This window comes from Mesoplodon bidens (assembly GCF_964165515.1).
Source record: "Mesoplodon bidens genome assembly, chromosome: 18".
Classification (NCBI taxonomy): Eukaryota; Metazoa; Chordata; class Mammalia; order Artiodactyla; family Ziphiidae; genus Mesoplodon; species Mesoplodon bidens.
In genome coordinates, this window is record NC_138175.1 from 20,452,542 (window position 1) to 20,476,195 (window position 23,654).

Below are 23,654 nucleotides of genomic sequence, written 5' to 3' on the forward strand. Positions count from 1 at the left end.
CCCAGGTTGTTTTTTTTTTGATATGAGTTGTATGAGCTGTTTATATATGTCAGATATTAACCCCTTATTGGTCATATCATTTGCCAATATTTTCTCCCATTCAGTAGGTTGTCCTTTCATTTTGTTAATGGTTTTCTCTGCTGTGCAAAAGCTTTTAAGTTTAATTCTTATTTGTTTTTGCTTTCGTTTCCTTTGCCTTAGGAGACAGATCAAAAAAAAATGTTGCTATGATTTATGTCATAGTGTTCTGCATATGTTTTCTTCTAGTTTTATGGTTTCCAGTCTTACATTTAGGTCTTTAATCTATTTTGAGTTTATTTTTGTATGTGGTGTGAGAAAATGTTCTAATTCAATTCTGAATGATCATCTTGCTGCATAGAGTGTAGGTTTTTTCCCTTTCAGCTCTTTAAATATATTATGCCACTTCCCTTCTGGCCTGCAAAGTTTCTACAGAAAAATCAGCTGATAGCCTTATGGGGGGGGTTTCCCTTGTGTGTGATTCTTTGTTTTTCTCTTGCTGCCTTTAGAATTTTCTCTTTAACTTTTGACATTTTTAATTGTGATATATCTTGGTGTGGGGTCTCTTTGGGATCATCTTGTTTGGAAACTCTCTGTGATTCCTGTACTGGATATCTTTTTTCTTCAGGTTTGGGAAGTTTTTCAGCCATAATTTCATCAAAAAATTTTTTTTTACTCTTTTCCCTCTCTCTTTTTCCTCCTGTGAATGTTAGTATGCTTGATCTTGTCCCAGAGTTCCCTTAAACTATTCTCATCTTTAAAAATTTTTCTTTTTGCTGTTCTGACTGATTTCCATTTTTCTACCTTCGAGATCACTTATGTGTTCTTCTGTATCACCTAATCTGCTGTTAATTCCTTCTAGTGTGTTTTTCATTTCAGTTATTTTATTCTTCAGCTCTGACTGGTTCTTTTTATATATACATATACTTATTTATTTATTTGTTTTTTTGGCTGTGTTGGGTCTTAGTTGTGGCATGAGGGATCTTCACTGAGGCATGAGGGATCTTTTGCTGCGGTGCGCCGTCTCTGTTGCAGCGCTCAGGCTTCTCTCTAGTTGTGGTGTGCGGGTTTTCTCTCTCCAGTTGTGGTGCATGGGCTCCAGGGCGCGTGGGCTCTGTAGTCTGCAGCACGCCGGCTCTCTCATTGAGGTGTGCGAGCTCAGTAGTTGTGGCGCAGGGGCTTAGTTGCCCCGTGGCATGTGGGATCTTAGTTACCCGACAAGGGATCAAACCCGTGTCCCCTGCATTGGAAGGCAGATTCTTTCCCACTGGACCACCAGGGAAGTCCCTGACTGGTTCTTTTTTATATTTTCTAGTTCCTTGTTAAAATTCTCACTGTGTTCATCTATTCCTTTCCCTGATTCAGTTAGCATTCTTGTTACAAATGTTTTGAACTCTTTAACTGGTAAATTATCCCTGTTTCATTAGTTGTTTTTTTCAGTTTAAACAAATTTTTGGAGTATAGTTGATTTACAGTGTTGTGTTAGTTTCAGGTGTACAGCAAAGTGAATCAGTTATACATATACATGTATACACTTTTTCTTTTTTTAGATTCTTTTCCCATATAGGCCATTACAGAGTATTGAGTAGAGTTTCCTGTGCTATACAGCAGGCTTTTTTTTTCTTATTCTTTCATTTGAAACAAATTCCTCTGTCTCTCATTTTGCTTAACTTTCTCTCTATGAAATTAGGTGAAACCGTTACCTATTCTGGTCTTGAAGGGGTGTCCTTGTGTGGGAGCGTCCCTCTACAGACTACGTGTGCCCAGTGGCTTTGGTGGGAAAGCGGGATTTGAAATGAGCATGGGTCACATCTTCCCCAGGGTGTGCTGGCAGCTGTCACACACAGCTGGAGATGGGGCTGGGAGGTCGGAGGTGGGGCTGGAGATGAAGGAGCTAGAGCCAGAGCCTGGTGTGAGCCAGTGCTTCTCCTCTGCTCAGTGGCTGACACCGCCCTATACGGGGTCGGGGAGGGTCCCAAGGTACTAGAGCAGAAGCCCTGAAGTTCAGGTTCCCTCTAAGTGCACACTCTCCTCCATCCCAGTATTGACACCTTCACCCCAGAGGGGAGGAGTGCTGAAGCAAGAGAGGCTGGAGCAGGCGCTCATCGTGGACTGGGGCACACGCAGGGGCAGTTGTAGGAAACTGGCTAGAGCTCTGGGCAATTTCAATCTGCTTCCTCTGTCTTGCTCTCGGGAGTAAAGAAGCATATGTATGCCCTTCACGAGCCAAGTCTAGGTTTCTTACACCCTTCCTGTTAGTCTCAGTAGTTTTCAAACCAGCTAAGGAGACTCCTGGTGTCAGAGCCCAGAGGTAGGGTGTTCCCATATGTGGTTTGAACTGCTTACTCCCCAGGGAGGATCTCTGAGCCTGTGTAATCCCCCTCCTCTTCTGTGTCCCCTCCCAGGGGTATAGGTCCCAACCTGATCGCTTCTCTTCCCTTCTACCCAACTCTGTATGGATCTGTCTTTACAGCTTTGGTTGTGTAAGAGTCTTTTTGCCAGTGTCCAACCTGTTTTCAGTGAGAATTGCTCCACCTGTAGATGTAGGTTTGATGTATTCCTAGGGGGAGGTGAGCTCAACGTCCTCCTCCTCTGCCATCTTCATCTCCTTCCAGGCACATGTGCTTTAGTTATGTTTTCAGGTACTAAGAAATCAGGTTCTTTGTATGTTGACCTTGAAAATCTTATTTTTTGCTTGGTCTGGATTTCCTGACATTTTGACACCAGGAGAGCAAGACCACCTCAAGAGGTTTCTAACTGTTTTGTGCCAATGCCTCTTGCTGTCTATTTCCTCTCTGTGCAGAGACCCTGGAGAGTGATATGTCTGTTTTTCCCTGTTCTTGAAATGTATAGAAATGTAACATGAAAATGTCAGTGTGAACAAAATGCAGCCTTTTCTTTTCCAGTCTCTCATTTTCCTTTGGCCCCTTTGGCTGGTCGGTGTTGACAGCTGGTATCACCCACGCTTCTGTTCCCCCAAACCCTCCGTGCCCTTGCGAGCACCTCCAGAGGCCCCGCTCCAGCCTCGCCCTCTGCGCCAAAACCTTCGGCTACTCTTGTTGAATGAACAAAATAACGTTTACGTCAACTTTAAGCTTTTAAAATCCATTTAAGGAGAAATTTCTTTTCCAAGCAAAGGTGGAGTTGTTGAAATGGAAAAGAAGACCATTCTAGAGAAAAGACAAGTTAGACAGTGGAAACATGTTTTGCGGTAAGATACACGGCCACTTCCGACCCCGGGCGCCTCGGCCTCACTTCTTGCCGCCCTTGGCAGGCGGCGGTGGCGGCGGTGGTGGCGGCTGTACCGCTGCCCTCCCCTTGCCTGCTTCCCCTGGTTTTTCTCCTTCCGTTGGCTTTTCGCCCTCTTTATCCTTTCCTGGAGGAATCAGCACATGCCTTTTGACCTTCTTGCCTTTGAAGTGTTTCTTTTGAAGACAAACATCTATTAAAGCAAAAAGTGCAGCCACACCGATAAGGATCTGGGAAACAAAAGAATCCTCGTTACTTGTGCTTTTCCTTCCAAAGCTGTCACAGTTCCTTCCGGGCTCCTTCCCGGCTTTTGATTGTCCGTAGGTGCTGTTTAACCCCTCCCCTTGACCCCTCAAACTGCCAGACCCCAGAGAGACTTTGAGTTTGCCCCTCTCCTGGCCACAGCTCCCCGATTCCGATCCCCATCCCTGCAGCCGGTCACCTCACCGCATTTTCTTTCTCTCTTTGGACCCCGCCTGGGCGGGGCCCTTCGCTCTGGGGCTGGCAGGCAAGCTTCTAGGGGGAAGCTCTTAGCTGGGTGGGCTCCCTGGACATCATCTTCCTTTCAATGGCTTCTCCCCCGGAAACGTTGACCCACTTTACCTTTCAACTTTGCTTGGATCCCAAGATATTGTGAAAAGAGACCCTTTTCCTTAGGGGGAAATAACCATTCTCCAAATGAGGTGATTTCTGAACAAATAAACAGCCCGACATGAAAGACTCACCACACCATAAATGTAGTGGATTGGCATGGTTTGCCGACTTTTCACGGCAAAGACGGCGGCCCCCACGAGGAAGGTACCGGAGAACAGGTCGTTGAGAAGGTCCTGAAAGCATGGGAGAGATGAGTCGGCCTTAGAGCCGAGGCCTCGTCAACACCAGACCTGGCCTAGCTTTCTCCAAAGGGAATGGTTTTCAAACTTCTGCCTGATGTAAAAAATATATATAGGAAGATGAATATTTACTGGGCTAGGTGGACATACCTGTGGCCTACCAGCTGGACTCTTTGAGTTGAGACACAAAATCCAGGATGCTTAACTGCCTTTATGGGCTGCCTCGGCTACCATCCCGTCTGTGAAATCCCACATTTGGTGGCTATGTATTCCCCCCTTCCAGTGCCCACTTAAATAAATGCACGACTCTCCAACTAATTGATGTCCCGCTTGGGTACCACCTCACAACATCTTTCTACTCTGAGGGCCAGCTCCTCTTTCTGAATCCAGGGTGGGCTGTGTTGCTGGCAGGAGGTTCTGTTGGACTCTGGTCCTTCACTGGGAGCCTGGCAGCTGCCTCTTCCCCCACTGCTCACCCCATCCCCCACCTTACTTCTTAGACACCGACCCCCCCGACCCCCCGCCCCGCCTTTGCAAGGCCACATCACTTCCTCCATCATCCACCCTCCTTCCCATCCCTTGCGGCCACAGTCCTGCCCTGGCTCCACATTTGTTTCCCTTACCCTATACTGACAAGGTCCAGATGTTCCCAGACTGGGCAAAAGGGCTGCCTCCCATGCTGCCTTCTCCTCAAGTACCACCCACTGTCACTCCCTGGCACAGCCAAACTTAACTCAAAGTTGGCCAAACCATGGCCACAGCAAGCTGGCTTCCTCCCCCATCACTCCTGGGGTGATGCTGGCCCAAAGCTTGGGCATCCTCTTAATCCCATGGGCAGCAGCTGACCCTGCAGTGCTGGGTGACGCCCATCTTTCCCCTTGATTTCTCTGATGCCATTTTCTGGGGGGTGTACTTCCCTGGCCACTTTGTCTCAAGCTTTTTCTTTTCCTCTTCGTTTTGGATTTTAATACACTTCAAACATACAGAAAATAATAGAACATCCCATCCCCACTCCCACCTCCACCAGCCGTGACCCACTGAGATTAAACAGATGTTAATGTCTTGCAATATTTGCCTCAGGGCTCTCAAAACAAAAACAAAAACAAAAACAAACCATAAACAAAAAAACTTTGTAGAATGAGCTACAGTCTCACCATTCCATCCCTTTCCCTGCCTTCTGCATGTGTTCCAAGTCTATGGGTAGTCTTCCCAAGTGCATAGTAGTATTTTCCTCCACATTATATATTCATAAACAATATATACTATTTTGTGTTTCAAAATTTAAATAAAAAGATATATCTTATAGCACGTGCTTTTTAAACTTTTTAAACTTAAAAAAACTTTTTTTGAGATTTACCCATTTTGAGAAATATATGAGATTGAGATTAATGAGATTGAATTCATTAATTTTAGCTGATGTATGAATAAACCAAACTGGAGACATTAGGGTGTTTCTCCCTTTGAGGAAATTATTATTGCCAACTGTGCCTGCAGTGAACACTCTTGTCTGTGCCTCCCAAGCACATCTTTTCCTTGTTGAGGTATTGCCAAGTTTCTCTCTAAAGGGCTTGTGCCAGTGTCCACTCATGCCCGCAAATGTATAGGGGCTCCTGTTTCCCATGTCCTTGCAAAAGCCCAGGATTATCACGCTCATTTATTTTTGCCCATCTGGAGAGTCGAAATGGTACCTCATTGTTGCTTTAATTTTCTGATCGCTGGTTACTAATGAAGCATTTTTAAAAACATGTTTTAGGCAGTTGGGTTTCCTGTCTATTCATATCCCTTACCCCATTTTTCTATTGGCTTGTTTTAAAATTTTTGTTTATGATGTCTTCTGTTGTAAAGTTTTAATGGTATGCATAGTTTCTATTTCTCTCTCTTTCTCATGGTCCCAAGAACATTTATTAAATACTCCATTCAGCTGTGTTATGCCACCTCTGTCATATGCCAAGTTGCCATATGTATGCAGGTCTATTTCTGGGTTCTCTTTTTTATTCCTATATTAGTCTGCTCAGGCTGCCATAACAAAATGCCACAGACTGGGTGGCTTAAACAACAGACATTTATTTTCCCACAGTTCTGGAAGCCAGAAGTCCATGATCAAGGTGCCAGCAAATTCAGTTTCTGGTGAGGACTCTCTTCCTGGTTTGCCTGGCTGCCTTCTCACCATTTTCTCATATGGCCTCTCCATGGAGAGGAGGTAGGGGGAGAGATAGGGGAGAGGAAGGGGGAGGGAGGTCTCTGTTGTCTTTTTTTATAGGGACATTAATCCTATCAGACCCTTAGGATCTCATTTAATCTTAATTACCACTCTGGAGGCCCCATATGCAAGTATAGCCACACTGGGGATTAAGATTTCAGCATATGAATTTTGGGGGTACACAAACATTCAGTCCATTACAATTCCATTAGTCTTTGTCAACCCCTGAGCTAGTACCAAAGCTTTATAGTAATTCCAGTATCTCGTTGGGTGAGTCCATCCTTATAATTCTTTTCATTCTTCCATAAGAATTTTATTTATTTATTTATTTTAAATATTTATTTATTTATTTATTTATTGCTATGTTGGGTCTTCGTTTCTGTGCGAGGGCTTTCTCTAGTTGCGGCGAGTGGGGTCCACTCTTCATCGTGGTGCGCGGGCCTCTTACTGTCGCGGCCTCTCGTTGCGGAGCACAGGCTCCAGACGCGCAGGCTCAGTAGTTGTGGCTCACGGGTCCAGTTGCTCCGCAGCATGTGGGATCTTCCCAGACCAGGGCTCGAACCCGTGTCCCCTGCATTGGCAGGCAGATTCTCAACCACTGCGCCACCAGGGAAGCCCCATAAGAATTTTAGAATCACCTTGCAAAGTTCCACAAACAACCTCTGTTATAAAATTTCATTTAATGTGGAGATTGCTTTGGAATGAAATTGACATCTTTATGATAGTAGCTCTTCACATCTGTGAATGTGGTATATTTCTTCTCTTACTTAGATTTTTCTTTTATGTCCATTAACAAAATGTCATAATCTCTATGTAAAGTTTTACAATCTTTGAATGGGTGTATTCTCAGACACCTGTAGTTTCTGTTGCTGTTTTAAATGGTTTCTTTGAAAAGCCATATTTAGCCATATTTTCTCATTATTTGTTGCTGGTATTCAGGAACACTATTTTTGTTTTTTGTAACCTTGTGGAACTCAATCAGTTCTAGTAATTTGACTGTAGATTCTTGTATTTTCTGTGTAGAGAATCATATTATCAGTGAGTAATGCTAGTTTTTTTTCTCCTTCCCAATCCATATACCCTTTGTTTTTCTTCTCACATTGTACTAAGATCTTTAGCACAATGTCAAATAGAAGTGGGGATAATAGGCATCTCTAAGGAAACGCTTCTAACATTTTACCATGAAATGCAATGTTCATTTTAGGTTTGGGTAGTTTTCTGTTATTAAATTAAGGAGGTTCCCTTTTTTCCTAGTTTGCCAAGAGTCTTCCAAAAATTAGTATTGAATATTACTAAATAGTTTTCCTGCAGCTTATGAGATGATTAAATGGTTTTCTCCTTTAAATAAAAGATAGTGAATTACGTTAACAGAATTTTGAGACGAAACCACCTTTACATTCCTTGAAGATGCCCTGCTTGATCCTGATGCATTGCTTGCTTATATATTGCTTGATTTAGTTTGCTAGTATTTTATTGAGAATTTTTATGGCTGTATTCAAATAATTTAGGCCTATAGTTTACTTTCCTTATCATGTCTGGTTTTAAGACCAAAGCTTTACCAGATGGTACAACATATTATAACCCCCCCTTTTTTAAGAGAAAAAAGGGAGAGACAAGTGGAACTGAATATGAATCTAGAAATGAACTGCATATGGGATTTTATTCTTTTATTTTGTTTTTGGCTACACGACGTGGCACGGGGGATTTTAGTTCTCTAACCAGGGATCAAACCGGTGCCCCCTGCAGTGGAAACGTGGATTCTTAACCACTGGACTGCCAAGGAAGTCCCACGTATGGGATATTAGCATTTAACAAAAATGCCATTTCAAATCAGTGGGGGAAAGTTGTACTATTCAGTAAATGAATAAATTGAGTGATAGGGTGGAACAGCTGGAGAGCCATCAGGATACAAAGCTGGAGCCATGGTTCACACCATATACCAAAATGACTCCAAATAAATCAAAAGATTTAAATGTAAAAAATGAGGGGCTTCCCTGGTGGCGCAGTGGTTGAGAGTCCGCCTGCCGATGCAGGGGACACGGGTTCGTGCCCCGGTCTGGGAAGATCCCACATGCCGCAGAGCGGCTGGGCCCGTGAGCCATGGCCGTGCGTCCAGAGCCTGTGCGCCGCAACGGCAGAGGCCACAACAGTGAGAGGCCCGCGTAATGAAAAAAAAAAAAAAAAAAAAAATGAAACAAGTGCCAGATGAAAACATGGATGAATTATTTTATACCCTGTTTTTCTATTTCTTTTTGAGTCAATTTTTGTACATCATATGTTTTTCTGGGAAGTTATCATATTATAATTTATTGGCATAAAAGTTCATATTTTCCCTGTGATCTTTAAAACCTCTTCTTTATACTAATATTTTTCTTTGTTCTCTTTTTTTCTTATGGTTTATCTACTTTATTAGTCTTTTCAAAGAATTAGATTTTGGTTTTATTAGTTATCACTATGAATCTTTGTTTCCTATTTTATTAATTTTAACTCTTTGACATTGCTTTCTTTTTTTTTTATCCCCTAAAAATGCCTATATCTTTTTTTTTATTAGTTTCTGCTTTATAACAAAGTGAATCAGTCATACATATACATCTGTTCCCACATCCCTTCCCTCTTGCGTCTCCCTCCCTCCCACCCTCCCTATCCCACCCCTCCAGGCGGTCACAAAGCACCAAGCTGATCTCCCTGTGCTATGCGGCTGCTTCCCACTATCTATCTACCTTACATTTGGTACCGTATATATGTCCATGCCTCTCTTTCACTTTGTCACAGCTTACCCTTCCCCCTCCCCATATCCTCAAGTCCATTCTCAAGTAGGTCTGTGTCTTTATTCCTGTTTTACCCCTAGGTTCTTCATGACATTTTTTTTTCTTAAATTCCATATATATGTGTTAGCATACGGTATTTGTCTTTCTCTTTCTGACTTACTTCACTCTGTATGACAGACCCTAGGTCTATCCACCTCATTACAAATAGCTCAGTTTCGTTTCTTTTTATGGCTGAGTAATATTCCATTGTATATATGTGCCACATCTTCTTTATCCATTCATCCGCTGATGGACACTTAGGTTGTTTCCAGCTCCGGGCTATTGTGAATAGAGCTGCAATGAACATTTTGGTACATGTCTCTTTTTGAATTATGGTTTTCTCAGGGTATATGCCTAGTAGTGGGATTGCTGGGTCATATGGTAGTTCTATTTTTAGTTTTTTAAGGAACCTCCATACTCTTCTCCATAGTGGCTGTACCAATTCACATTCCCACCAGCAGTGCAAGAATGTTCCCTTTTCTCCACACCCTCTCCAGCATTTATTGTTTCTAGATTTCTTGATGATGGCCATTCTGACTGGTGTGAGATGATATCTCATTGTAGTTTTGATTTGCATTTCTCTAATGATTAATGATGTTGAGCATTCTTTCATGTGTTTGTTGGCAGTCTGTATATCTTCTTTGGAGTAATGCCTATTTAAGTCTTCTGCCCATTTTTGGATTGGGTTGTTTGTTTTTTTGCTATTGAGCTGCATGAGCTGCTTATAAATTTTGGAGATTAATCCTTTGTCAGTTGCTTCATTTGCAAATATTTTCTCCCATTCTGAGGGTTGTCTTTTGGTCTTGTTTATGGTTTCCTTTGCTGTGCAAAAGCTTTGAAGTTTCATTAGGTCCCATTTGTTTATCTTTGTTTTTATTTCCATTTCTCTAGGAGGTGGGTCCAAAAGGATCTTGCTGTGATTTATGTTATAGAGTGTTCTGCCTATGTTTTCCTCTAAGAGTTTGATAGTTTCTGGCCTTACATTTAGGTCTTTAATCCATTTTGAGCTTATTTTTGTGTATGGTGTTAGGGAATGATCTAATCTCATACTTTTACATGTCCCTGTCCAGTTTTCCCAGCACAACTTATTGAAGAGGCTGTCCTTTCTCCACTGTACATTCCTGCCTCCTTTATCAAAGATAAGTTGACCATATGTGCGTGGGTTTATCTCTGGGCTTTCTATCCTGTTCCATTGATCTATCTTTCTGTTTTTGTGCCAGTACCACACTGTCTTGATTACTGTAGCTTTGTAGTATAGTCTGAAGTCAGGGAGCCTGATTCCTCCAGCTCCGTTTTTTGTTCTCAAGATTGCTTTGGCTATTCGGGGTCTTTTGTTTTTCCAAACAAATTTTGAAATTTTTTGTTCTAGTTCTGTGAAAAATGCCAGTGGTAGTTTGATAGGGATTGCATTGAATCTCTAGATTGCTTTGGGTAGTAGAGTCATTTTCACAATATTGATTCTTCCAATCCAAGAACATGGTATATCTCTCCATCTGTTTGTATCATCTCTAATTTCTTTCATCAGTGTCTTATAGTTTTCTGCATTCAGGTCTTTTGTCTCCCTAGGTAGGTTTATTCCTAGGTATTTTATTCTTTTTGTTGCAGTGGTAAATGGGAGTGTTTCCTTAATTTCTCTTTGAGATTTTTCGTCATTAGTGTATAGGAATGCAAGAGATTTCTGTGCATTAATTTTGTATCCTGCAACTTTACCAAATCATTGATTAGCTATAGTAGTTTTCTTGTGGCATCTTTAAGATTCCCTATGTCTATACATAGAGAATGTCTATGTATATGTCTATGTCATGTCATCTGCAAACAGTGACAGTTTTACTTCTTCTTTTCCAATTTGTATTCCTTTTATTTCTTTTTAGTCTCTGATTGTCCTGGCTAGGACTTCCAAAACTATGTTGAATAATAGTGGTGAGAGTGGACATCCTTGTCTTGTTCCTGATGTTAGAGGAAATGCTTTCAGTTTTTCACCATTGAGAATGATGTTTGCTGTGGGTTTGTCGTATATAGCCTTTATTATATTGAGGTAGGTTCTCTCTATGCCCGCTTTCTGGAGAGTTTTTATCATAAATGGGGGTTGAATTTTGTCAAAAGCTTTTTCTGCATCTATTGAGATGATCATATGGTTTTTCTTCTTCAGTTTGTCAATATGGTGTATCACATTGATTGATTTGCATATATTGAAGAACCCTTGCATCCCTGGGATAAATCCCACTTGATCATGGTTGTATGATCCTTTTAATGTGTTGCTGGATTTCGTTTGTTAGTATTTTGTTGAGGATTTTTGCATCTATATTCATGAGTGATATTGGTCTGTAATTTTCTTTTCTTGTAGTGTCTTTGGTTTTGGTATCAGGGTGATGGTGGCCTCATAGAATGAGTTTGGGGGTGTTCCTTCCTCTGCAGTTTTTTGGAAGAGTTTGAGAAGGATGGGTGTTAGCTCGTCTCTAAATGTTTGATAGAATTCACCTGTGAAACCATCTGGTCCTGGACTTTTGTTTGTTGGAAGATTTTTAATCACAGTTTCAGTTTCATTACTTATGATTGGTCTGTTCATATGTTCTATTTCTTCCTGGTTCAGTCTTGGAAGGTTATACCTTTCTAAGAATCTGTCCATTTCTTTCAGATTGTCCATTTTATTGGCATAGAGTTGCTTGTACTAGTCTTTTAGGATGCTTTGTATTTCTGTGGTGTCTATTGTAACTTCTCCTTTTTCACTTCCAATTTTATTGATTTGAGTCCTCTCCCTCTTTTTCTTGATGAGTCTGGCTAATGGTTTATCAATTTTGTTTATCTTCTCAAAGAACCAGCTTTTAGTTTTATTGATCTCTGCTATTGTTTTCTTTGTTTCTATTTCATTTATTTCTGCTCTGATCTTTATGATTTCTTTCCTTCTAGTAACTTTGGGTTTTGTTTGTTCTTCTTTCTCTAGTTCCTTTAGGTGTATGGTTAGATTGTTTGAGATGTTTGTTGTTTCTTGAGGTAGGATTGTATTGCTATAAACTTCCCTCTTAGAACTGCTTTTGCTGAATCCCATAGGTTTTGGATCGTCGTATTTTCATTGTCATTTGTCTCTAGGTATTTTCTGATTTCCTCTTTGATTTCTTCAGTGATCGCTTGGTTATTTAGTAATGTATTGTTTAGCCTCCATGTGTTTGTGTTTTTTACATCTTTTTCCCTGTAATTAGTTTCTAATCTCATAGCACTGTGGTCAGAAAAGATGCTTGATATGATTTCAATTTTCTTAAGTTTACTGAGGCTTGATTTGTGACCCAAGATGTGATCTATCCTGGAGAATGTTCTGTGCGCACTTGAGAAGAAAGTGTAATCTGCTGTTTTTGCATGGAACATCCTATAAATGTCAATTAAATCTATCTGGTCTATTGTGTCATTTAAAGCTTGTGTTTCCTTATTTTCTGTTTGGATGACCTGTCCATTGGTGTAAGTGAGGTGTTAAAGTCCCCCACTAATATTGTGTTACTGTCAATTTCCTCTTTTATAGCTGTAGCAGTTGCCTTATGTATTGAGGTGCTCCTATGTTGGGTGCATATATATTTATAATTGTAATAGCATCTTCTTGGATTGATCCTTTGATCATTATGTAGTGTCCTTCCGTGTCTCTTGTAACATTCTTTTTTTTTTTTGCGGTACATGGGCCTCTCACTGTTGTGGCCTCTCCCGTTGCGGAGCACAGGCTCCTGACGTGCAGGCTCAGCGGCCATGGCTCATGGGCCTAGCTGCTCCGCGGCATGCGGGATCTTCCCGGACCGGGGCACAAACCCGTGTCCCCTGCATCGGCAGGCAGACTCTCAACCACTGCGCCACCAGGGAAGTCCGGGAACAAGGTTTTTATTGTTCCGTCTGCCATCAGCAAGGAATGTGGCCAGGAATGTGGGCTGTCTTCATGGACACTGACCAGCTGGGGATTAAGGGATGGCAGGCAGGTTAAGTAAAATGCTACAACATTCTCTTACCAAAATTCAACAGCCTCTTTCTTCATTGAGCATTCTCCTGTTTTGTTTTGTTTTGAATTAGATTCCAGAGTTCTGAAAAAGTTGACTCTGACAGTTTTTGAGAACCTAATCATTGCTTTAGTGGAAGGACAGAGATTTGGAGTTCCCTACTCTGCCATTTTTAGTGATGTCACTCTTATTAAATCTGGTGGGTTCTCAGTCACTATCACTTTGAATATTTCTTCTCTATTATCTTGAGTGTCTTCTTCTGGAACTCCTATTAGGCTTATGATGAACTTTCTTATTCCATATTCTATGCTTCAACTTCTCTCTTTCATATTTTCTCTTTATCTGTCAGTACTATAATCTGGGTAATTTCCCCACATCCTTCAGCTCATTACTTCCCCAGCTTTTGTCTGATATGCTTTTTAACCCATTTATTGACATTTTTATTTCAATAATTATATGTTCAATTCTACACATTATATCTTTTACTTAAAAAAATCTGTCTATTCCATCCTAATAATGTCTTATTCTTTTCTTAGGGCTTTTATTTATGTCTTTATAATTTAAGTGTATTTTAAATTATTTTCAGACAGGTCTTTTATTATCTCATATTCTCAGGGTTCTAATCCTCCCATTTCTTATTTTTGCTGGTTCTTGATTCTTAGTCATGGGGATTTAAAAATCAGGTGTTTTATAGTTTTGAACTATGAGTTCAATTTTGTACCCCCCCCCACCCATATCTGTCCTGTGAGCATCTCCTTATGCTTTGATTATGATTTTGCATTTGTTTTTCAGGAGTCCCATGGATTTCTTCAGAATACCATCAAATTGGGATCGATTTTTATGCCAGTTCCCAGGCACTACATTTTCTAAGCTGCATGAAGGTTTCTAGGCTGAAGGTAGGAAAAACTTAAATCTGTACAAAGTGTAGGCTCAAGGTTCATATTTCTCAAGGTGGTCTTTTTTGCTTTTCCCCACTCAAAACTCGGGCAGAGATGAACATGCTTTCTTGTTCCTCTGTGTAGGTGAAAGGTATCTTCTCTGTCTTTTCCCTTAGGGTGCAGTCTTTGCAGGGTACTGGCCTTATGCAGGATTCTCAGTTCTAAATCCCCACTTTGCTTGGGACCAAGGCCTCATCTCCTAACTTGAGAGTATATGAGAATCCATATTCTAGGTTCCTGGGATAATATCTCGTGGGTCATTTCCACCCACACTGAGCAGCTGATTTGTCACTGCTCCTGTTTTCCATTTCTGGCACCTCTGTGTTTCTTTTTCCCCTTCTTTTTTTTGCCAGCTCAGCCATTCAGTTAAAGCAATAGTGTTTACATTTCCCCTAGTAGTTTTAGGTAAGTACAGCAGGAGGATTTTCAGGGTTCAATGATTTTTCATCTTGCTGGAACTAAAAGTATCTTCTCAAGCACTTTGGCTGGGAATGTGTCCTCTGCCTGTCCCTTTACTTTGTCCTCTGCTTATCCGTCTCCCAAGAGTCTTATATGGCCCTCTTTTCCTTTCTCCTGATACTGGGAGTCCTCATCTACCCCACTGAGACCTATGGATCCCTGGACCCTAATAACTTTTAATAAGTAGGCAGGACAGAGTGTAGTTAGGGACTCAAGACTCTACTGATAAAGCTGGGTTTGAATCCTTTTTCTGCCACTTACTACCTGAGTTACCTGGGGGCAAGTTCCTTGTCCATTCTGAACCCATTTCATGTATAAAGTGAGTGAAACAGTGAGCATAGGGCTCTGGAGACATGCTGTGAATGTGCAATGAACAAGGGACCCTGGGTTAGTTGGGAGTTAGGTAGGTAAGCTTTCTGATTACAGAGGTAATGGGCAGGGATTCAAGTCCATGAGTCTTCAGGCACAGCATCAAGGGCTTTACTTTTACTCCTAAGGAACAATCTCACACAAGATTATTACTGTCTTCATGTTACAGATGAGGAAACAGAGTCTGGGAGTGGTTGGTAACTTGCCCAGCTCAGTCCCATTCCAGTGGATGACTGCTTTGGGCTGAACATCCTTCTGGGCTTAATATCCCTTGCAGGGATAGTCACTGGAGATCTGAGGCTGCTTTAGATGTGATTTTTTTTTTTTTAATTCTCATTTTATATTACTGATTTTTTTCTTTGAATTCTGGGGATGGGGTACCGTCAGAGTGGTCTTTCCAGTCAAGGGGTTGGAAGGAACCGCTGGTTGCTACACCTCCCCTGCTCCCAAGGAGAGCAAAGCCTCAGGAAGGCAAAGACTCCTTCCTTTGACCGCCAGGTAGGAAAGAGGCTCTCCACCCCCAAGCTGGGCTTTCTGGAGGCCTTTCTACCTAACTTCAGCTGCCCCTGCTCTGGCCCCACTGGAAGGTCTGAGCCCATGCCCGGCGCACAAATAAGGGAGATGAGGCGTATCTCTCTGTTCAGCCACTTTCCAGGTGCCAAGATACACGCGTGAACGCACACCAGGCTCAGGCACTCCCCACTGCCCCTCACTTACAGAAATGGGCCACAGGATGAAGGGCGTGTATCTCTGGATGGCGAAGGTGTAGATAATGATGAAGAAGATGAAGATGGACAACTCCATGGTGATGATGAGTGTCAGGAGGGGGTGCACAGTGGTCCCCGTGAACATGATCAGCGAACCTATTAGGCAGCCCTGCCGGGAGACATGCCCTTTGAGCCATGGCAGAGGGCTCGGGCCAGAGGAGGCCTCGGGGAGCCCGCTCCTCCCTCTTCCCGTCTTTGGGCACTCCCTCCCCACCCCCGCCCCATCCAGGGATACGGGCCCACTTACCAAGCTAATGAGCTTGACCTCAGCGTACCCCATAACCCAGAACTCTCTATTGCTGTCCTTGAATTCCCACATGTAACGGCGACACCCCTTCCTCGCTCCCACTTCATCCATGGGCTGCACGGACTTTTTCTTCTCCTCTGTCTTTTCCTCAGGCTTGTCGCCCGGAGGAGGGGCCGCCCCCGGCGCGGCTGCGGCTGCGGCGGCCGGAGCTGGGGCTGGGGCTGGTGCGGCCCCGGGTCTGCCCTTTTTGCCTTTGTCAGCCATCTTGCCGTGGAGTTATCAGCTTCTCACGGCCTGCCCAATTTTTGCGGTCCCCGGCCAGGCCTGGCCTTTGAGCGAGCCGGATGCCCACCGACCTGCTTAGAGGCCGCGCTCAGCCAACGGCCGGGAAGGACGAGCGAAGGCCAGCGCTTAGCGCCCTCTCGGCGCGCGCCTAGTCTCCGCACGCGAGTCCCCTCCGCCCAGCCGCCCCCACGCGCCCGGCAGCAAGCACCTCGGGTCTCCGCGGCCGCCCAGACCCTGCGCGGGAGCCCCCCACCACCACCACGCCGGCTCCGGTGGTGGTCCCGCCTCCACGCGGAGCACTCGCCACGCGGAACACTCCCCACGCGAGGCCTCTGGGGGCTGCCGGGGGCTGTAGCCGCTGCTCCCGCCTTCGGGTCGGGTTGGCTGAAACTGTGGCCTCCTGGGGCAGCCGCGCCCAGAGCCCCGCGGGAGCATTGGCACTCGCCTGAAATGTAACGCGACTTTTACACAAGGGAGCACGAGCAAGCAGAAGTGTTCCGTGTTTAGCAGCCCTGATTTTATGATCACATGTGGGCTGAAATGGGTGACAGCGTGCGAGCTCAGCGGCGGGAGGGAGAAGACGATGGTGCTTGCGAAGGTGCCCGCGACGGTGCCCGAGAGGGTGGCCGAGGGGGTGCCCGCGAGGGTGCTTCCGAGGGTGGCTCCGACAGGCCGCGTTGCTTCATGGTTGCCCTTGTAGGTGCCCTTGGGGGTACCCTTGTGGGTGGGATGGGTTCCTGAGCGGGGGAGGCACTGGTTTTGGTTTCGATTCCCAGGGCTTTTTTCATGGTATTCCTCATCGTCTTGGTGACCACAGTCGCATCGATGAGACACAGGATTGCCGCTGTGAGACATAGGGACTGTCAGCCACAAGACCATATGCGGGAAGGAAAGGCGGGGTTATTCTGCAGCTCCGCAACAGCCTGTCCTCCCTATCCGGGCGGCGGGCGTGCGGCCTCCTGTCCCCCTCTGACCCTCACTACCTTCCTGGTGTCTGCCCAGTTGGCTGCTGCAGCCCATTCTGGCATTCCCAGAGAAAGCGTTTTTGGAAATGGGCTTTTCTGCCAGTGACGGCCTTGCCTAAGGCCTGAGGCACCAGGATGGGAGTAGGGCGCTGATCCTAGGAGGCTCCGGGTGGCAGTGGGTCCCGAGAAGGCCCCTCAGTGGAAAGGACTCTTGGGCTATGTTTGAAAAGGCAGGAAGGAGTTTCCAAGGGGACCAACTGGGAGGAGAAGAACTCCAGGTACTGGACTGGGGTCTCCAAGGAATCTGGTGTGGCTGAGACGTCTGGAGCCGGTGAGGGTGGGGGCAGAGTTGAGGCTGGGGGGGTGCAGGATCTGGGACTTCATCAAGAGGGGAGGGGAGGTTCCAGAAAGCCCACTTGTCGCAAGATGAATGGAAAGCGAACCAGGCTGGCGGCAGGGAGACCAGTGGAGGGTGGTGGGGGCCCCTGCCATCCAGGTAAGGATTGATGGAGACCAGGATGTGGGAGCTCCTGGCAGGTAGGAGAAGGCTTGTTGGCTGAGTTAGCAGATGGGGGTCAGCGGGCTACAACACCCTAGATTCAAAGTGCTCCCCAGCTCCTGTCTACCTCATATGTTTCTCTTTACGGTCACTTAATCCCTGGCTGCCTTCATGAACTTTTCCTAGGTAGGTCTTGCTCTAGCTAATCTGTGAGCTCCCTAAGGGGGAAGGGACTCTATCTCCAACACTGAGCTCAGGCCTGGTGCAGTCCAATGGGGTCGACAAATATTCACTGATCATAGAGTGAATTCAAAGAATTTAACTTTTTTTTTTCTGGATTAATTTCTGTTCCCATAGCTTAACTTCTTGAATCAAAGTCTCACCACCCCATTCCCCACCCCCTATCTTCCAAGCAGTTTAATCTGCCATTTCTTGTGGTCTTCATATGATGAGGATTTGTCCCAGCCTTGTGAGCCAGGGTAAGATATTTAACCTCAGTTCCCATATCTGTAAAAATGAGTTATAAAGATTAAAACAGAACATGCCTAGCCTGGTGTGGGAACTTCTTTTCCTTCCTCAACAGGCAGAGTCACTCACTTTTGACAATGCACTTTTTCTTTTCTACAAACATTTTTTTCTTGTGATTTAAAGTATAATTTTCTAGTCCAGAAAAGTCAAAGTCCTACTTATAGATAAGAACATCTTGTTGCAACATTTAAAAAAATAGTGTGTATGATTTTCAAAAGAGGTTCTGTAGGGCTTCCCTGGTGGCGCAGTGGTTGAGAGTCCGCCTGCCGATGCAGGGGACACGGGTTTGTGCCCTGGTCCCGGAGGATCCCACATGCCACGGAGCAGCTGGGCCCGTGAGCCATGACCGCTGAGCCTGCGCGTCCGGAGCCTGTGCTCCACAACGGGAGAGGCCACAACAGTGAGAGGCCCGTGTACCGCAAAAAAAAAAAAGAGGTCTGTAGATTTGTTTTCGTACCTATTTGGAGAATGAGCTTAGAGTTTGTGCAACTTCAAATCTTCTGAAGAAGTCAGCGCAAGAAAGAGAAAGGGTGGTGGTGGGGATGGTGTTCTATAAATGAAATAATGATAGTCTGCCAGTTTCCCTTTTTCAAAGAGTCTTGAAATACTGATCTTAAATGGAGTCATGAAGGCCTCTACTTACCCCTCCAACATAGAATAAATGACTTCTTTCCTTTTCTTGCATCGCCAAGATGGCAACTATGAAAAGGAACACAGCAGTAATGAAACTGTTGATAAGATCCTGCAATACAGAATTGAAAATTGTCAACTTTACATGAAAATGTAATTTCATAAAATATTTAAATTGGTCAGTTACCCATCTAAGGATGGATGCCTTTTAAAAACTTTCCCTTTGAGGAACCCTCCTACACTGTTGGTGGGAATGTAAATTGATACAGCCACTATGGAGAACAGTATGGAGATTCCTTAAAAAACTAAAAATAGAACTACCATATGACCCAGCAATCCCACTACTGGGCATATACCCTGAGAAAACCATAATTCAGAAAGAGACATGCACCACAATATTCACTGCAGCACTATTTACAGTAGCAAGGACATGGAAGCAACCTAAATGCCCATCAACAGACGAATGGATAAAGATTTGGCACATATATACAATGGAATATTAGTCAACCATAAAAAGGAACGAAATTGGGTCATTTGTAGAGATGTGGATGGACCTAGAGACTGTCATACAGAGTGAAGTAAGTCAGAAAGAGAAAAATAAATACCGTATGCTAACACATATATATGGAATCTAAAAAAAAAAACAAAAGGTTCTGATGAACCTGGTTGCAGGGCAGGAATAAAGAGGTAGACATAGAGAATGGACTTGAGGACTTGGGGTGGGAGGCGGGCGAAGTGAGAGTGGCATCGACATATATACACGACTGAATGTAAAATAGATAGCTAGTAGGAAGCAGCCGCATAGCACAGGGAGATTCCGTGCTTTGCGATGACCTAGAGGGGTGGGATAGGGAGGATGGGAGGGAGGCTAAAGAGGGAGGGGATATGGGGACATGTGTATGCATATGGCTGATTTGCTTTGTTGTGCAACAGAAACTAACACAGTATTGTGAAGCAATTATGCTCCAGTAAAGATCTATTAAAAAAATAAAAAAAAATGTTCCCTTTGATTAATATTAAGAGGAGCTCTCAGCAGCATAATTCTTATATCTTCCAGAGACATGAGTTTATGTGATTATAAGGTTCTGGATAGGATCATCAGCAGAAATGGGTTTAACTTCATTAAAGAACACTCTTAAAAAAAAAAAGCTGACAACTTTTCCATCAGACTTTTTAAAGGTCGTGAGAAAATGGGCAAGAAAAAAACCTAGAGGTCTAGGGACCTCACCCATATTGACCCTCCATAAATAGGATCTTATTGAAGTTTTGTATTTTAAATTAAGGTAAATTCTGCATTCTATTCCATAATACATTTGTTTTAATATAAAAATAGAAATTTAGATGAACACTTTACTGATTTAATTCTACTTCCAAATCTGCAAATCAGTAGAACTGATACTTTGGAAGTTGGATCATATTTATTCTTTAGGGTCCCACATCCCAAGAAGAAGGAACCCACCTGAGGAGCTAGCCTGATGTTCTGGAGTGAAAGTGCCTTTCTCTCTTTCCTAAAACATGGCCAGAATTGAGTCTGCCCTGACATCTATAGGCTATCTGTGTCCTTCTTTTTTGGACATTGATACTGGGTTCTTCAAATGCTGGCCCAATCTGTTTTTCATGTGCTAAATAAAGGATGAGGATGAGTGGGAGGGGGCACACTCCTGTGGATAAGCAGAGCCTGGGCTTTGGTAGCACAGTGATGATGAAAGAGAAGGTACTCACTGAGTCAGTGGCACCAGTGTTGGAGGATGAGTAAAGCCCCGGGGTCCTTTAACCTCCATATGGCCCAGGTAACTAATCTGAACATTTTAAGTTTTTACATCTTGCTGGCATGACTTGGTAGTGTCAGCTTGTCGGGTGCACTTGCCCAAACACAGTGAAGAGCCCTGCTGTCTGATCATAATGGGTCTACGTGGAGCTCCTCAGCATGCCCAGCGTTTCCCCTGTTATTACCTCATTTAACCCTCACAAACACCCTCCAAAGTCAGTGTGGCTAGGATCCCCATTTTAAGAAGACGTGACAGAGGCTTAGAGAAGTTCATTGAATTGACTATGATTGAATATCTGCCAAGGAGTGGAGCCAGAACTCAACTCGCTATTGCCTTCCATCAGGGACAACCAAATACGGAGGAAATGATCTATCCCCCAAGGTTGGAAGTGCAGCATCCATCTTTGGCAGTTTCTATGGAATGGGTAATGGAGGGTCAAAATGGTATGGGACAAATAATTGGCCTGCCAATTCCTCGATGTATGACCTGGGCATGTTTTATCACCCCTCTGTGCCAACAGGCTAGGATCTTAGTTCCCTGACCAGTGAATGAATCTGTGCCCCCTGCAGGGGAAGTGCAGAGTCTTAACCACTGGACCACCAGGGAATTCCCCCAACAGGCTAATTTTTAATATGGGGATAATGATTGGGATTCATTGGGCTCATCTGAGGATTAAATGGCACAATGAATCTGAAAGCATCAGATGAGGTGTAGTGGGAACGCATCAAAGTGTAGATTCCTGATATCTGCCTTCAAGATAGTAAACTTTTCTGTGAACTTCAGGTGTTCTTCCTGTTGAGACTGTTGAGCAAGGGGCCCTGTTGTGGAACGGGACTTGCCTCTTGGAAAGGCACTAATGTCTGTTATTTGCGCACCTGGTGAGTAACACCGGAGGGGGCACATGGTGCAGGGCTGGTGAGGGTTGGAAGTCAGTTCCAGTTGGGTTCTGTAGGCTGAGTGAGAGGTCTGCCCACACTGGGGCAGGTACAGTGGTTTTCAGCTTTGCAGGAAGCATAGGATCTGAGGATTGTGTAAACCAAGATATCAAAAAACGTGAACAAGGACTCAAGCGGAGTGTAAACTTATAAAATTAAAAATTAACTAACTGCGGTCTAGATCATTGAGAATTTGGACGAATGCACACTAATAATGATAACAGTAACAAAACAAATGCAGACTCGGTCTCCCTAGCCAATTGTTGACTCCCTGTCAGAATTCCATCTCCTCGCTGGACTATTGGACATTATAGTTTACTGTGGTCCTTACTTGCAAGGAAGTGCTCTTCTGAACTGTCCCTTGGAAGTAATGCTTTCTTTGTACGTAACATTTCTATCATAGCTCACATATCTTGAGCACTTACTGTCTGTCACGTACGGTGCCAAGGTGTTCATATGTGATCTCATTTGATTCTCACAACAAACTCTCATTATCCCCAATTTACAGATAGGTAAGCAACTTGCCTGGGGTTGCTCAGCCAGTAAGTGGCTATGACCCTCCTCAGTCTGACTTGAGAGCCCAAGGGTCTTCTCCTGACGAACACCCACTCCCTTTTGCCTTAGACACAGACCCTCTTGTTGGCCTCATCTTTGACAGAAAGATATGTTCTCCCAGATGGGGTAAAACTACAGCTGAGTCTTGCCATGTGCAAAAGCACTTCTGGTTTCCCCTTATATGTCATCCTTACTCATCATCTTTTTCTTTCTCCCTTTGACTAAATACCTTATTGACTTAAGTAGCTGCTTCTGACACAGTGAGAGATGGGTTTGTGACTTGACTATTATTTTTCTGTAAAGCCCCCAAACCGTTCCCTGAGATAAACAAAATTGTATAGAATTAAAATTGGGAAAGAAAAAGATGCTTTGATGGTGAATGCTTTTTTTTTTTTTTAAATCACTGAATATTAGGAAGAAGTCAAACATTTACACTTTGTTTCACAAAATGTGGTATTTGTAAGAAGGATGTATATACAATAAACATTATGCGGTATTTGTGCCTTGGAGTTCTCCAAACACATGGCAGAATCTGATCAGTCATCACGAGAATTTGCAGGGGACATTCTGAAGCTGATACCTTTTACTTATAAATGTAAAGATATTGCTGGTAGTCTTGGAATCATCCCTTCAATAGAGTTCTAGTTAAATATGTTTATTATGTTCTTTTTTCTAAATTGCTTTCTATTGGAAAAAACATCAGCTTGACCAGAACTCAGTTTCTTGGACTGTATGGGGAAATACCTTTTTTTTTTTTTTTTCAGTACGCGTGCCTCTCACTGTTGTGGCCTCTCCTGTTGCAGAGCACAGGCTCCGGACACGCAGGCTCAGCAGCCATGGCTCACGGGCCTAGCCGCTCCGCAGCATGTGGGATCTTTCCGGACTGGGGCATGAACCCGTGTCCCCTGCATTGGCAGGTGGACTCTCAATCACTGCGCTACCAGGGAAGCCCAGAAATACCTTTTTTACAATGTAGAAGTGTTTAAAATATGGGCTATTCAGAAGACAATAATTATACTTCATACTTTTCTTGGGTACACTGATTGGTGACATAAGACTAGGGTGGGTAAAGTTGATAATGAAATCTAGCAATGAAGACAGTGACCCCACCACAGGTGGGGTGAGGAAAGCTGGCCACACCCTGGAGGACAGGAGCAAGAAAAAGGCAGGGGCTTTGTATCACGCTCTGGGCTCCCATAGCTATCCAAGGAAAAGAGGATGCTCTCCCCCAAGGACAGAGGTAGCAAAAGGGGGCCTGGCTTTACCAGAGTTGCCTAGAGGCCTGCAGCTCTCCACAAGCTGGCCTGAGCTGCCCATGAATGTGGGAACAGCTCCCCTCACAGCACCTGCTTTATGCTTAGGAGACCCTGGCTCCTGCCTCTTCCTGAGACTCTTCCTGGACGCTCCCCCTGGACCCTCCAGCAAAGCACGGGGCCTTGAGGCTCTCTCCAGCTCTCCAGCTTTATGGCCGTGGACCTTTAGAGGGCTCCGGTCCTCCTGACCACAGCTGCTGACCTTGGTGCAGCCCTCAGTCGCCGACCCCCAAAGGCTTGTACCCTGCCCTCCACTCCAGGAAAATCAAGTCACCGTTGGTCGCACATTTTAAGGAAACCATGAGAAAATGGGAGAG

General features: G+C 44.1%; 1 protein-coding gene across 1 annotated transcript; it reads right to left on the minus strand.

Moving 5' to 3' along the window:
- Nucleotides 1-3,225: 3,225 nt before the first annotated feature.
- Nucleotides 3,226-16,122, minus strand: CMTM2 (CKLF like MARVEL transmembrane domain containing 2; the record flags this gene model as incomplete). The annotated part of the gene is made up of 4 exons (XM_081216575.1): nt 3,226-3,497; nt 3,993-4,094; nt 15,562-15,720; nt 15,859-16,122. 4 exons carry the CDS (start codon nt 16,120-16,122, stop codon nt 3,270-3,272), a joined length of 753 nt encoding a protein of 250 aa, XP_081072701.1. The 3' UTR covers nt 3,226-3,269.
- Between the last annotated feature and the right edge of the window lie 7,532 nt (nt 16,123-23,654).